Source organism: Dissoconium aciculare, assembly GCF_010015565.1.
Source record: "Dissoconium aciculare CBS 342.82 unplaced genomic scaffold K489scaffold_3, whole genome shotgun sequence".
Lineage (NCBI taxonomy): Eukaryota > Fungi > Ascomycota > Dothideomycetes > Mycosphaerellales > Dissoconiaceae > Dissoconium > Dissoconium aciculare.
In genome coordinates, this window is record NW_022984953.1 from 1,428,463 (window position 1) to 1,442,993 (window position 14,531).

The following is a 14,531-nucleotide window of genomic DNA, read 5'->3' on the forward strand; positions in this document are numbered from 1 at the left end:
CAACGAAGATGACGTCACGCGATTCCTCTCATTTCATAGGCACCTCTGAACGAACGTGAAGGCGGACTGGAATCTGTCCGCACACTGAACTCGCAACAATTACTCTTTGATCACTTCACGGTGTGACGAAGCTTTGCGATCAACCAGTTCCATAAATATTATACTCCTGCTACACCAACAGTCTATCGTCTGGCTCTTGTTCTGTTGGTCTAGATAAAGTCAGGTTACTTCGCTCAGTACGACGGTTGCCCTTTTCGTTCTTGCCTCAAGGTTCTTGAACCTGGCAGCTCAGTACGGAGACAAAAGACAAACCGTATCAACTTCCTCTGTGTGAGCAGCGGATAGCATAACTACCTAGGTATGCACGATCTTCGCAAGCAGGCCATCCTGGAATCTGGCAAAACCACCTCACGAAAGAAGCAGCGGAATATCCAGGCAGGCAGTGGCACTACAACGCCCGCGCTGTCCCGAGTAGCATCCGCGGTCACAAGTCGGAACGTCTCCGACGATGAAGGAGACTACAGTAGTAATAGCCTCAATGACGTGGGCAAATTGGTAGCGAGCGTTCCCGCCGATGTGTGGACGGCGGATCTCAATGAGCGCATCGAAGCCATTTGCGATCGAAAGCACAGTTCAGTGGAGGGTCGGGAAGAGGTCCTGAACGCCCTTTCAAACCTGATCACCCACCATTACGCACAGGAAGAACTTCAATCTCGAGTGAATCAGCTTCTGCCATCATTATCAAAGAGCATCAAATCTGGCGAGACCTCACGAGAGATCGAGCTCGCGCTCAGAACGATATGCCTGATCATGGTGACGGAACCTACAGATGAGGTTTATACAACAGTGTTTGACGTGGTGAAGAGTGCTATCGAGGACGGCCAATTTGCTGACGCAAAGGTTGCTGCAATTCGAACTCTAAGCATTTTAAAATATTACAGTAATTGCTCAATCGACGAGACCGGGGAGACCATGGACTTCTTCTTGGATATCATCTCAAGTGACGGAATGACGATCGGCGAAGAAGACAACGCCGAAGTCGTCGTGGCAGCGGCGGAGGAGTGGGGCTTTCTGGCAACACAATTCGACGAACTACCATCATCGGCAGACACCGCGATCGAAATTTTCACCGATCAGCTCGAAAGCGCCTCAAGCGAAGTCGTCTGCGCTGCTGCCGAGAACATCGCATTGCTGGTTGAGTTGAGCTATGCCGTCACAGATTCAGATGACGAAGAGGACGACCAAGCTGAGGACAGCAAGCCAAGAAGTCACGGGCTAGACCATCAAGCCCATCGCGCTGCAAGCGTCCTCCACGGCTTGACTAAACAGTCCGCCAAGAGCGTCTCAAAAAGAGAGCGGAAGTCACTGCAAGGCACAATCGCAGATGTCCTCCGCTCCGTTGAGGATCCACGGCGCGGACCCGCCTACTCCACGGCGCTAGACGATCAAGGCAATGAAATGGGTTCTCGTATGAGGGTTGCCATCAATAACAGCGGTGGGAAGGTCACAGTGGACAAGTGGTGGAAGCTCCATCGCATGAATACTCTCAAGAGATTATTACAGGCGGGCTTCATGTCGCACTACAAGTTCAATCCGAATGTGTGCGACACTTTGCCGGCCGCGACGACTGCATACACACATACAGACTCCAGCCGTCAGCAGTATGCAACGAAGCATATGCGCCATATTGCTGACCTTCTTGGCGGCCCGGATGAGTAGAGGTTATTGCTGAATAATGAAGTAGCACAAAAACAACGAAGGGCTCAGATGAGCGCGATGATCAATAATACCCATACCATGAGACTGACGAATCCGAATATAGAGTTTTGCGACTCAAAATATGAATTTATTCTTGAATCCCGAGAAAACAATGTAGTCCATAGGTGACTTTCGTGACATCCAAGTTAATGATGATCCAAATGAGACTTGCAAACGCGAGCCTATTAATCGTAGATTTCGAGAGGGGCCAATTGGTCGATGTTGTACAGCCAGTTCCCTCCCCTTTCTTCCTTCTCCAGCCTAGAAGCAGTTTGTCAGCATACGTATCTCTACTTTGTCCAGCCGTAGGCATGAAACTCACCAATCATAAGGCCACAGGACCAGGGACCCTTGTGTAAGCTTGAGCAATTCTTCGGCCTCGTCTCTACCGAGTACTTCTTCAGGCACGCCTTTCATGCTGCCTTTGGTGTTGGCTCGGCGACGGCGCTTTTGGGAAGCGCTCGGATGTAGTGTGGAGCTGTTGGCGGTCTGCGCAGATGCCTGAGCTTCATGGCTACTCAAATTTGTGTCAGTGTATTGGACGGTGCGTCCGCGGCCTATCGTGCCATCTCCTCTAAGTGCCGATTTCTCATCGAGTTGTTCTTCCTGCTTCTCTCTGTCTCTATCGTCCACTGGACCCTGATATGGCGAAGGAAGAGCAGTGCGAACACTTGAAGCACGTGTCTCTGGCGATCCAGGCATGCCGGGGTTGAGCCCGTCCTTTTCGTTCAGTTCCTCGCCGGTCGTCGGGGCTCCCTCTGAGTTCTTGCTCTCGGGACGCAACTTCGAAGACTTGTCCAATGCCTTTTGCGCATTAATAGCCGCGCTTTTAGCGACCGCTTCTGCGAAGCCGGGTGGGCCTGACTGTGCAGGAGCATCCTTGTTTACTCCCTGCTGTGATACTCCCAAGCCCTGCGCCTGCATGAAACGTTCATTGTATTCATTAAACTTGTGGTAAGTCCTCCAGTCCAGAACTTCAGAATCGGGCTGACAGCGAAAGACTTGTCGGAAGAGCTTCGTGTTATTTTCTGCAACCTTGTGCCATACGTCTTGGTAAAAGCCATCCACAATTGGGTCGGTCATACAATCCTCGTGGACATCTGGTCGCCTGAGAGATGTGATCAGAGGATTCATAACTTTCTTCGAGGCTTGTGACATGCCGCGGGTCAAAGTTGGACCTCCAATGTCGGTATCATCGAGGGGCGGAAGCTCTGGGAGCTGAGAGCGATTGGGCAGGCCAAGGTGATATGTGTCCAAACGACCCAAGGGCCATGGAGGCTGAGCTGGGAGCTCACTTTTCCGCGCAGCCATGTCGACTTGTGCAGCTTCTTTCTTTTCCAGCATCTTTATGCGGTCAACTTCTGGTGCGTCTTGTCTCAAGAGTACCTCACGGCCGCGCTGATCAATGTAGGAGTCTCTGTACGCGTCCTCGCCGTGATCGACGACCAGTTTCATGTTATCAATCCCGTAGCCAGCAACATCGAGGTCGCGCTGATAATCCAGTCTGTTTTCATGAGAGATCTCTTCGAGCTGATCCTCTTCCGACCAAACCGCATCGTTCGCATTAGCACCACTCTGCGGCTTCAATGTGGAAGGACCAGCAAAGCTCGAATGTGATTCATGTGCAGGAGGAGTTGTCGGCGGTGTCTCGAAATACTCCTTGGAGGGTTCAAATCTATCGGTTTCGTATATTCGCGACATCTCCGCATCCTGCTCCTCACGCTCAGCAGCACCTTGCTCGCGTCGGTAGATTGCATCGACATCAATACCTAGATGTTCGCGCATCAAACGCTTGCGCAAAGTGTGAGGGAATTCGCCTACATCGTATGGTCGACCGCCCATGAAGCTGGGGATCATTCTAGTGTCAGTCACAATGGTAGCAACCTCTGAATCTCTGGAGCCAAGCATAGAGCGTTCGTTGATGTTTGCGGATCCAATTATGGCATGTCTGTCGTCCACAATCATACACTTGGCATGAATATACAGTTGCTCGGTTGTAAGTGACTTTCGTGGACCAATCTTGCCCCATTGGCGTAAAGAGTAGAAGCGAACGTAGTCTTCAGGTTCAATGCCTTGTGCACGAAGACGTCCAAAGATCGACGTGTCACCGCGGCAGATACTTCGATATTGGCACTGCATGATCAAACGCACACTCGTGCCGTCTTGAGAGTCGACACTGTTCTGGAAGCCTGGCATGAGTGGAATGATCAGACAGGCTTGCCATGCCTCCCGATTTCTATGCGCTTGTATTGCGCGATTAACAATGGCATCTCCGATCTTGTTGTGGATCGTTGTGCCTTCGACGGTACAACTTGAGACGTAGAATTGATTCTCGATGTAGACGAAATGATCTGAGCCTTCGATGAGGGCGCAATATGCATTCATGATACTGTGCTCCACTTTGTTTGGTGTGCCGATAGACCATGGTGAACATGAACGCAAGACTTGAACTTGACATGTTCCAGTCATGCCCAGGCGATCGAGTTCTTCTTGCTCAAATTCGGGGGGCGGCATCAGTACCGGCGTTGGTCTGGAAGGAACGCGAGATCGAAGAACATAGTTCCAGCGCTGTACAAAATGACGACCGACATCGCGCGCAGACTGCCCGACCATTTGCATAGAGATATCATGCCACGGCATTCGCGGCACTTTGGTCCGATCGTACATTTCCTCGTACGGCCGGTCGAGTGCATAAAAGTCCTGGACTCGAGGATTCGAGTAGTCTTTTCCAGGCCAGACTTGGCAATGTTCAGCATCGCGAGGGTTATCGTGATCAGCCTCAAAGCCGGTGAGCTTGTCATCGGTGAGGGAGTGACAAGGATCGTCCCATCTGCCGAAGCAAAGATCGATACCGCCGACGAAAGCCATCATATTGTCAACGACCACAAGCTTTTCGTGATGGGCCCAGAAGAATTGGTTCTGCCGAAATTGATTGGGCGACCGCTGGATGCAAATGTTCTCGTGCAAGTCAAGCAAGCTCCATTTGGTATATTCAGAGTCGATTGGGATGGCAGACTCAATGTTTCGGTAAATGATAACAAAGATTTTGACGCCCTGTTGGGCCTTGCGCTGAAGCAAACGATCAAGACGCCACTTCTGACTGATCGCAGCTGGCCTTCGCATGTATAGTTCAGGACTCAGCCACCAATCATGGATGTAGATAAAGTCTTTGGCATTGTCTATGGCTCGTGAGACCTGCCACATGAAATCGCGGCCATCGACGAGCCAGCGTGCCCATACATTGTTGCGGACTGGGGCATAACTTCCGAAGCGTTGTTTTTGAGCCCAGATTGTGTTCGACATCATGAATTTCAACGAGTCCACAAATTGATTGTATTGCTTTTCGTTCCGAGCATAGAGTTTCAATGAACGCTCTGAGTTGTACAGTCTGATCAAATGGGCCTTCTTTGGCTGAGCCCCTGTATCGGCAGAGTCCTTTGCTAATTTGCCGTCTGCCTCTTGATCGATCATGCGGTGATTACGCTTCTCGACTGCAAAGTCTGAGTCGACAAGGAAGACGTCGTAGGGATGAAGGGACTCTGGCCCGTCAACGCAGACGATATAGCTGTGGCGCACAAGGAACCACCGACGTTTGTGACGCTCCTTGAAAGCCTTCACACCGAGAGATTCGAATGTCTTCCTTCGAAGCTCGCGATGTCTCCGGGAGGCAATCTGAAGCAGTCCCTGCTTCCCCTGGTAGCCGCCCTCTGCTGAAAGGCGAATTGCCATTGCGGAGATCTCGAGGAATTTGCATAGACGAGTACTGTCTGCTCGGAAAATGAGCCATCGGATCATTTGTTGGAGGTATGTCTCTAGCTTTTGACGTGATCGCTCGGCATACTGTTGTTTTTGCCGGGCTGTCAAATCTTCCGCATCCGCACCTGTGAGATCACCAGTATTCATACGCGAGACAGGTGCAAACGATGACTTGCGCCGCTTGTGCCCTTTTGGCCTCTCGGGGCCGTTTCTTATTGAGTTGTTGTTCGAAGTTGTGGCAGGGCCTGGCGTTGTTTCGCCATCGGTTGCTGCACCGTCGGCGTCTTGCTCGTCCTCTTCGTCCTCGACCTTTTCAAAAAGACCTCGTACACCCCGAGCGAAGGGTATGACACTCTTCGGAAAGCGAGGGATCTTAGCCTTGCTTTTGTCATCACCGCGGAGGTGACGGACTTTGTCCGTTGCTCCCTGCGCCTTGTATTTCAGATGTAAGTTGACGAAGTCGTTTACGGAGCGATGTACTGTCCATTTCATCCGAGATGGGCCATTTCCGTATTCAAGATCAATCACATAGATGTAGTCACGATCTCCTTTCTTGTCGGTCCGACTCTGGACGTCAGGTATACTGATATTGAGTTGCTCCAGAAGAACTGGTACCTTGCGGTGGTGATGCTCGTCCCGCTGGAACATGCTGGCGAAGATCAATGCTGCGGGAGCCCCAGCTAGCAATTCTGCCATCAATTGTGCTGATTTCTGGTGATCGACCTGCATTCGCTCATCCTTTTTACGCTGACCAAGCATGCGCAGTCCCGCCTTTACTTGTCGCCATTTCTGGACGCTAGAGTTGTTGTTGCGATCAGGTCTAGGACGATGAGGAGAATTTGTCTGATCTAGACCTCCGAGGCCCGTGATACGTCGGAGGTTGCCCGGTCGTTTACCGTCAGTGTTCTCTCCGTCGGCGGTCTTTCGCGCTACATAGCTCAAACCCCTTGCTCCTTCCAGTCCTTTGCGCAGGGCGTTGCGGATTCTGTCGCGGCCCTCATCTTCCGACACCCCTCCGGCTCTACCTGAGGTAGGCAGATCATCGAATGTAGCTCGTCGCGCTGGTGCTGGTCGATTGTTTGAGCCTGATCTTGGGTGGTCGCGTATGAAGGAAGCAAACCGTGACGCTCTTGGCGTTGATTGCACCGAATCATTCCCTTCTTTGTCATGTCTCGGCCTCCTGCTCTTGCGTTTCTTTCGCTGTTGTATCTCGCGCACGGGCTCGTCATCTTCAGAATCATCCTCGTCGGCGTCTTCGTCCAGCTCTGCTGAGAACATGTTCTCGCTAGGCTCAATCGGTGGTTGTCCCTCAGCTGGAGATGTGATTGAGTTCGCCGTTTCAGGCGCTGTGGTAGTGGCTGTGCTCGTCGACCGAACATGGCTGGTGGGTGAAGAAGAGGATGCGAGAGCCTTAAGTTTGTTCAAAAGATAGCCCTGCTTCTCTTTAGCTGGCGGGGTCTCAGTGCCTTCTAGTGTGCCTTCATTGACATTCTGACTCCGTGATCTAGTAGTTGGCGAGTTCGTCGACTCTTGACCTGACAGCGGCTGCTCGCGTCCTTGGAAGTGAACATTTTTGCTCAGATTTGTGCTCGGGCTCTCTGTTCCGACCACAGTGGAACCAGGCAAATCCTCGCGTCCCAATGCCGGTGTCGTAGCCATGATATGCGTTTGCCCCGTTCGCGTGAGGAAAATGGTCTCGGCGGGAGGAATTGATGCAGAGGCAGGCTCGCCCCTGAGTGGTCCTGCGGCTCAGATGAAGTATATGATCACGAACATCGTAACATCTCAGTCATGCAGTCGGGATTCGTGTGGGAACCGTCTTGACTGAGCTCTGCCGATTGGATGCACGTCGGACAAGTTCCTATCGTATATCACTGCCTCCCGCAAGCAGGCTTTATGAGCTGTTAGCTCCGAAGCCATTACTCCAGGGCTGCCAATATATTGAACGGGCCGGCAGGCGCGCATGCAGTTACATCATTGCCGATGCGGCATTGTCCCTTAGGGCTGCGCAATCTCCTACATGCGCTCAATTCGTTGGGTCAGAATGCACCTTCAGCTGGCGCATCTACAAGAACCTTATATGCTAGATTTGACCTTGCACTTATTCCGTCACCTCCAGCTTCATTGCTTCGGACCACCCGCGTTTATTCAGTTTCAATTTCCAACAGGGGAAGCACGCAAGCTTCCGACATTGCGCTCTCCGCCCTCCTTGTTCCGGACAGGACCGCGAAGCGAATTGAGTGAAGCCAGTCAACCACACATCAGGAGCTCACCGTATATGACAACGGATGATATCCCGCAGAGATGCCCTTTTCCCTCATGCGATCAGCACATGCCTTTCAGGTTAACACGTAGCATTCGAGCGATGCAATATTTACCTACTATCTTTCTCCGCCTAGTGTGATCCAGACTTGCGGGCTATATCAGTACGACAAACTGGATCGATCGTCTGATGGTGGATGCAACTGCGACCTCTGGTCATTATAAAGTTCACGCATCCACGGGGCCCGACAGAAATGCACGTACCGTGATCGGGGTATCACCACATGTTGCGGCGATAAATTTGTGATTCCGCATGCGAACTTCGCGCATATATTGGATTTGAGCCCGCCGCTTTTTGAGGGCGATATCATCGATTTCGGGACCTTGACGAAAGAACATGTGTGTCGCAGAATATGCCAGAAGAACGCTAAGACCAGCACCGACGATTATGCAGAGAACCACGACCGCGTTGTCCATAATCTCTGAAAGCTGATCCTCGCCTGTGATGATATCGAATTTGTCACGTGGAAGTCCAGGAGACAACGAGTGGTATCGCTGGAGATCTCACGCCCCGAAGCTCTGCGGAAATGAGATCTTTACAGCTAGGTAACTTTGAATCGCAAGGTTTGTTACATTTTGGTGAAGACTGTCAAAAGGCAATGGAGAAGGCACGCATCTGGAACATCCGCTCCTCCCGCAGGCGAGAGTCCCCAGCTGTCTAAGGAATGCCGCTGTTGGTCGGGTGAGGGAAGGATCAAACCAGAAATGACGATAGGCAAGCATGGACTCACAACAGTATCGACATGTGTTGCCTCAAAAGGGGAAGGCGCTGCGGAAAAAAACGATTGATCATCTGCCTGATTACATTGGAAGCATGACGATACCAAAGAGCTCGTGAGCAAGAGTCCGGGCACTCAAGACCCACAAGCAGCGATGCCGGTGCAGTTCCTGCCCCTGCGAGCAACCGCGAGCCGATTGACGTAGTAAATGGCTGCCGCTCGCCAAACGTCGTCCTCCGCGTGAGAGGTCATATTCTGCTCAAACACGTAATTCTGTGGAGCATCGAGTGTGTACTGGGGCCACGGCTCCACAACATTGTCGAGCCCGTAATTCGGATCCGCAAAGACAACAAAAGAAATCCACATTCGAAGCATCAGTCGCGAGATTCTTCGATAGGTTTCGGCATGTGGACCTCCCAACGGGTTTGGGACGCCGGTCGCGGGATAGCCGAGTCCCATTGTACTATGATGATCATGGTCAGTAAGAGTGTGCTACAGACAAGAGCATACTTGAAGACGACGTACTTGTAGAAGACAAAAGCAACCTCCTGGAAATGTGGACTCCCAGAGGTATACGGGACACCATTGACCTTTCGACCGTTAGCTCAAGTCATGTCTGACTGCTGTTAACATTGCTCACCACAACATTGAATCGATAGGTATATGCGGTAGTGTTGAAGCGCGCCCAAGCCTCCGACATCAGGCGCCGGGGTGCTTGCATGATAAGATCGCCAGCAACCGCGGCAGTGCGCTTGAATTGCAATCCTAAGCTCGAGCTGGCACGACCTTTGATCGTAGCTGGAATTCCGATGGCAGGTATATCTGGGTACAGGATGGCGATGTCATTGGCGGTTGTATTGTCCAGCAGAAGTGCTCTGGTTCCACTCCTCGCATAGGCAAGAAACTGTTCCGAGGTATTGACACCTTTAGGTCCAAATGAAGTCCCTGGTGAGCGCGAAGTCAGACACCCAGCTTTCTCGAGGCTTGATTGGCTGATCCTAAATTTACATACCTTCGTCGGTGTTCGTCCCCAGAAGAAAAGGAACGCGGACAAAGTTGCCTTCTTGCAATTGGGTTGCCGCCGCTTTGGTCACCAAATCGCCATCAATGTTAGCAAAATACACCGCGCCTACGGTAGCCGTGCTGTTGATCACGGCGTTCAGTTGTTGAACCGGCACCGCGCGAAGACAATCTAGGAGATGTGTCGAATTTTGGCATCCCACACCGGCCGAGATGTTCGCAATGATTGGTGCCCAAGATTCAAACGTTCCATAAGGCGCCACAAATCCGATGCTACCTGATTCTGAGATCGCTCTAGCGAAGAGTTTGTCGTCTCGGCCGTTGTATGCTAGAAGCTGGACACCAACGGACCAACCCCCAGCGCTCTCGCCCATAATGGTCACCTGCCCAAGGTCAGCATACATAAAGTCCCTCGCGATATGCGCTTGCCCCTTGTTTTACGCGGATCACCGATGAGCGAAGCTCGCTACTTACCTTGTTTGGGTCCCCACCAAACGCCGCAATGTTCTCTTGTATCTGTCTTTTTGTTAGCCGAAGCGATAAATCTCGGAAAGGGTGTAGCCCACCCAGTGAAGTGCCAAACGCTGGTCGCGAAAGCCCAGGTTGGTGTTGCCACTCTCCTGAAACTCCTTGCCATAGATGAAGCCCCATGCGCTGAGTCGGTAATTGATCGAGACCGCTAGGATAGGCGTCCCTGCGAGTGCAGCCTGTTGAACCATGAACGATTGATTGTAGCCTGTGATGCGTCAGCCATGAGCTTTCGAACGAAGCAAATCCGGCTGTAGATCTTACGTGGATCAGCTGCACCTCCCATCACGAGTCCACCACCATGAATCCAGACCTGTCGAATCCTGTGAGCGAAGCCAAGGACGCTGGGGCGATAGTTGCTGATAACTTACCACAACCGGTAAGTCATTGCCGCTGCCATGAGTCTTGATTACATTAATCGTCAAGCAATCTTCCGAGACTCTGTTGCCCGCAGCTACGGTATCACCTCCATAGCCGATGCATTCATATCCAAATTCTGTGGCATTGCGCACCCCACTCCAGGATGTGTTCAACGACTGTGGCACTCGGAAGCGAAAGTTGCCCACTGGTGGCTGAGCAAATGGCATTCCCAAGAAATTCTCAGTCCCGTAAGAGGGATCGTAGCGTCCATAGTATGACCCATTCTTAACTGTCACCGTCGGTACAATGCTGGAGCTCACGTTCCCATAATTGTGTGCTGTAACCGAAGTAGCAGAGAGCAACAAGACAAGACAGGCGGCAATTGGGTTCAGCATGTTGACCAATCTGTGGGAGTCAAAGACGCAGGTGATCTGCGAATTGCTTATGCTAGCGCATCCTACATTGACGGGCTACTGTGAGATATATACATCAAGCATCTGTGAGTGCTCTGGAAAAACGTGCCTTGTGGAGCGAATTTCGCGACGTCACAATTTCGATTTTTGGCCGCCGGATGGATGGAGCTTTGAGCTGCACGTCGCACATCAAGGTGCATGCTCACGCACGTCACGCACTAAAGTGCCGTAGCAAGGCGCGGAAGACCGGCAGTCCCGGCTTTACCTCGCAAATACTGTGAGTTCACGCATGTGTGGTGAAGACAACCTTGGAAGGTCGAGAACGAGCAGCACTGGAGGAGAAACACATGGTCCGAAGACCCCGATATGCCGTATTAGAATGTCACGCACAGCGGCTTCTCTGCGCATGGGCTTCCTCGAATCTTTTCAGCGCAAGATGATCGGGTACGAGCTATGCCCTACCTAGGTATGTAAAATCGTCACGCTGCATTACGCGGGCGGGTGTGACGGGTGACGCCGATCATCCGGGGGTAAGAAACTCACGTTCTCTTGGATAAATATTGAAGCAGACCCCGGGAAGCTCTTGAGTAGAGTATCGTGATCTCGCTCGCCAAGCTGCTCACGGATCATCGGATGATTAGACTTGTCCATGTTTATATCTAAGCAGTCTCATATAATCGGAAGACCCCACATACCATCCATAAGCGTGTGAAATGCCACAGTAATGCCGAGGAGGAGAACAAACACGAGTTTCAACCAATGTAGACGTGAGTGATGCTGTTGAGAGATGTGTACTGTACATAGAAGTACAAAATATAAGTTTCCCGGAAAGCGTCGCACGGCCTCGAGCGCCAACCATGATGTTGCAGATATATTACAAGCAGAGACGATGCTCTCACATGACGATTTCGCCCTTCCATGTGGCTTCGGTGAGACCAAGCGAATTGATCAGGTTCTGCCACCTGGGACCACCTCGCTCCTTCCGACGCATGTATTTCATGAGTTTGGCCCTTCGATGAACAAGAAGTCGAAGGTTACGCTTGTTCATCTTGTCTTTGTTTCTCGCTCGATTGTCCAAATAGAACGCAAGAGAGCGAATCTTGGCAGTAAGGATGGCGATTTGGACTTCGCTGCTGCCAGTGTCTGGACCAGCACGCTCCATTTTTGGAAGTGAGCCGTCAGCTAGTGTTTGTCCAGGTGCCTGAGGACGAGTCGGTAGTTGTTGATCGGTATTGTGTCTGCCGAATATGTCTATGCACCGTTGTGTATTCGCCCTTAACCGATCCTTGCTCGTACCCATAGAGATGCTGGCAATCCGTCGCAACGCTTCTGCCGCCGTCGCCTTGGCCTCCTTTCGCAAATTCTCCTGTTCCTCCAGTTCTTGACTATTCAGCAGCTTTGCGCTTGCGCTGGTATTTCCTTCTCCAGCAAGGATTTCGCTACGTCGAAGTCCTTCCGAAAGATCCGACTTTGTGATCAAGAATTTGAGATGTTCATCACTGTCATTACGATACTCGTTGGTAGGCCCAAGGTCGTTCGGTTGGTCTTCTTGCTCGGCGCCCAGTGCTTCTGAAGCGTCCAACGGAGTTCCGAAGTCGAAGGACTTTACTAATGGAGTCGCAATGCCACGGACTGGATGTCCCGCAGCTTCGGAGCGTTCTTTCCTCAGGATTTCCTGCCGAGATTGGTTTGCAGCCTTGCGAGCTTTCGCTTGGGCCACTGCATAAGGATCACGATATTGATGGCGCTCTGAAGCCGAAGAAGCCAGACGGAATTGTGCGCATGATGCCGTCGGTGCACAAGCCCAGATGTGCGTGACCGACGCCGAGGTTTCGTGGTGACCTATATTCCTCCAAAGCTGCGACAATCTGGCCAAACGTGGCGACATGGTCTCTGAGTTCGCGACCAATATTGATGGCACTAGATCCTGGTGAATGGGAAACAACGGAACGTTTCATAGGCGTCGATTGTCCAAGACTGTTGCGGACTTCACATCCCCTTTGGGCTTGCTTGGGGACTTCTGTGTTGGCGGGCTTGATCTTGGCATTCGCACGAGTCATGCACACCCACGCAGCGAATTCCGCGAATAGTTGTGGAATTCGTGATAACAATTAATCAAAATCTTCGCGAGCTTTCAATCTTTTGCGACAACACAATTGCAAAAGAACGCAATCATGGCTTCCAAGAACTTGCCCTCCATCTTCGACGCTACGGCGCAAGATATCGAGATGCTGCTCGCCGCGCAGTGCCACATCGGAGCCAAGAACATCCAAGTTCACATGGAGCCATACCTGTGGAAGACCAGGCCTGATGGTATCAACATCATCAACATTGGCAAGACCTGGTAAGATCGCGTGATGGTCAATTTGCTCGCAATTTGTAAAATTAATAAAGAAAATAGGGAGAAGATTCTTCTGGCCGCTCGTATCATTGTCGCAATTGACAACCCGGCCGACATTGCTGTTATTTCCGCTCGTCCTTACGGTCAGCGTGCCGTGTTGAAGTTTGCCGCCCACACTGGTGCCTCGCCTATTGCTGGTCGTTTCACTCCCGGTAACTTCACCAACTACATCACTCGCTCTTTCAAGGAGCCCCGCTTGATCATCGTCACCGACCCCCGCACCGACGCCCAGGCCATCAAGGAAGCTTCTTATGTCAACATCCCCGTCATCGCTCTCTGCGACACTGACAGCCCTACGGAGTTCGTCGACGTTGCCATCCCTACCAACAACAAGGGTCGCCACGCCATTGGTCTCATCTGGTGGATGTTGGCTCGTGAGGTCCTTCGTCTTCGCGGAACCCTCGCAAGCCGCGAGGCCGAGTGGGATGTTATGACTGACTTGTACTTCTACCGCGACCCTGAGGCCGAAGAGAACAAGGACGCTGCCGGTCAAGAGGAGGCCAAGGTTCCCGGCGCCGATGAGGCCGGTGCTGGTCCTGTCGATGGTGGTTTCAACAGCGAATGGGAGGTCGGCAATGCCCCCACCAGTGCCTTTGCTGCTGCCAGCGGAAATGCAAGCGGCCAGCCTGGACAGTCATGGGAGGCTGAGACTGGTGCGGACTGGGCTGCCAGCAGTGCGCCAGCTGAGACTGGCAACCAGGGCTGGGCCGAGGGTACTGCTTAGTGAGCTTACACTCGATCTCACGCGCATGACATTGGCAGAATTCACCTTCATCTTCTTTACTTTGAGCCTTGGAGCATACCGGCGCTTACGAGGGAAAGATACCTGTAGCTTCATCGCTGTAGGGGAAAGCCCTGCACTGGTGGCTTCGGTGGGTTGATGAAAAATCTCGCCCGGGTTCATAGTTCTCACCAAAACATTCGTATCCCCAAAATTCACGCGTCACCGCGATACCCAGACTCAGGTCATGTTCCGATTCATGTGCCGCCCGTGTTTATTGAGTAAAGTTCTGCAGACCCGCGGATCGCCAATTGTGATGCATATCTGTAGGTTGTCGCTCTCGTGCTGTCATTCTGCTATCGACGTCGGCGCGAACAAGCAAACGGCGCTCCCGAAGAATATGCACAGTGCATGCGAACCAAAGTTCCCGCGTCTCTCTTCGGACCACCGCCATTTCCGTCAGGGTAGACTTTCCGGAGTTTCGTAGTCGGTCATTTTGCCCCGCTTCACCCCCGTCATTTAGGTCCAGCCAT

At 52.0% G+C, this 14,531-nt stretch overlaps 6 protein-coding genes across 6 annotated transcripts; 2 read left to right on the forward strand and 4 right to left on the reverse strand.

Annotated features, from left to right (window-relative positions):
* Positions 1–88: 88 nt before the first annotated feature.
* On the forward strand, positions 89–1,868 carry K489DRAFT_377864 (uncharacterized protein). Its single transcript, XM_033604260.1, has one exon. The coding sequence runs from the start codon at positions 361–363 to the stop codon at positions 1,717–1,719; it is 1,359 nt and encodes a 452-aa protein (XP_033462350.1). The 5' UTR covers positions 89–360; the 3' UTR covers positions 1,720–1,868.
* Positions 1,869–1,943: 75 nt separating this feature from the next.
* On the reverse strand, positions 1,944–6,792 carry K489DRAFT_314092 (phospholipase D; the record flags this gene model as incomplete). The annotated part of the gene is made up of 2 exons (XM_033600992.1): positions 1,944–2,019; positions 2,081–6,792. 2 exons carry the CDS (start codon positions 6,790–6,792, stop codon positions 1,944–1,946), a joined length of 4,788 nt encoding a protein of 1,595 aa, XP_033462351.1.
* An 862-nt stretch (positions 6,793–7,654) lies between these two features.
* K489DRAFT_377866 (uncharacterized protein) lies at positions 7,655–8,654 on the reverse strand. The gene has a single exon (XM_033604261.1). The coding sequence runs from the start codon at positions 8,251–8,253 to the stop codon at positions 8,005–8,007; it is 249 nt and encodes an 82-aa protein (XP_033462352.1). The 5' UTR covers positions 8,254–8,654; the 3' UTR covers positions 7,655–8,004.
* Positions 8,255–11,156, reverse strand: K489DRAFT_377868 (lipase 2). The gene is made up of 8 exons (XM_033604262.1): positions 10,475–11,156; positions 10,368–10,416; positions 10,142–10,311; positions 10,050–10,091; positions 9,568–9,958; positions 9,196–9,500; positions 9,081–9,145; positions 8,255–9,018 (listed from the first exon to the last, which is right to left on the reverse strand). Exons 1-8 carry the CDS (start codon positions 10,856–10,858, stop codon positions 8,691–8,693), a joined length of 1,734 nt encoding a protein of 577 aa, XP_033462353.1. The 5' UTR covers positions 10,859–11,156; the 3' UTR covers positions 8,255–8,690.
* A 624-nt stretch (positions 11,157–11,780) lies between these two features.
* On the reverse strand, positions 11,781–12,641 carry K489DRAFT_292066 (uncharacterized protein; the record flags this gene model as incomplete). Its single annotated transcript, XM_033600209.1, has 1 exon — positions 11,781–12,641. A coding segment is annotated over one exon (861 nt), but the record flags the coding sequence as incomplete, so codon positions are not given.
* Positions 12,642–13,136: 495 nt separating this feature from the next.
* K489DRAFT_377870 (ribosomal protein S2) lies at positions 13,137–14,241 on the forward strand. The gene is made up of 2 exons (XM_033604263.1): positions 13,137–13,220; positions 13,278–14,241. Exons 1-2 carry the CDS (start codon positions 13,156–13,158, stop codon positions 13,999–14,001), a joined length of 789 nt encoding a protein of 262 aa, XP_033462355.1. The 5' UTR covers positions 13,137–13,155; the 3' UTR covers positions 14,002–14,241.
* The last annotated feature ends 290 nt before the right edge of the window (positions 14,242–14,531 follow it).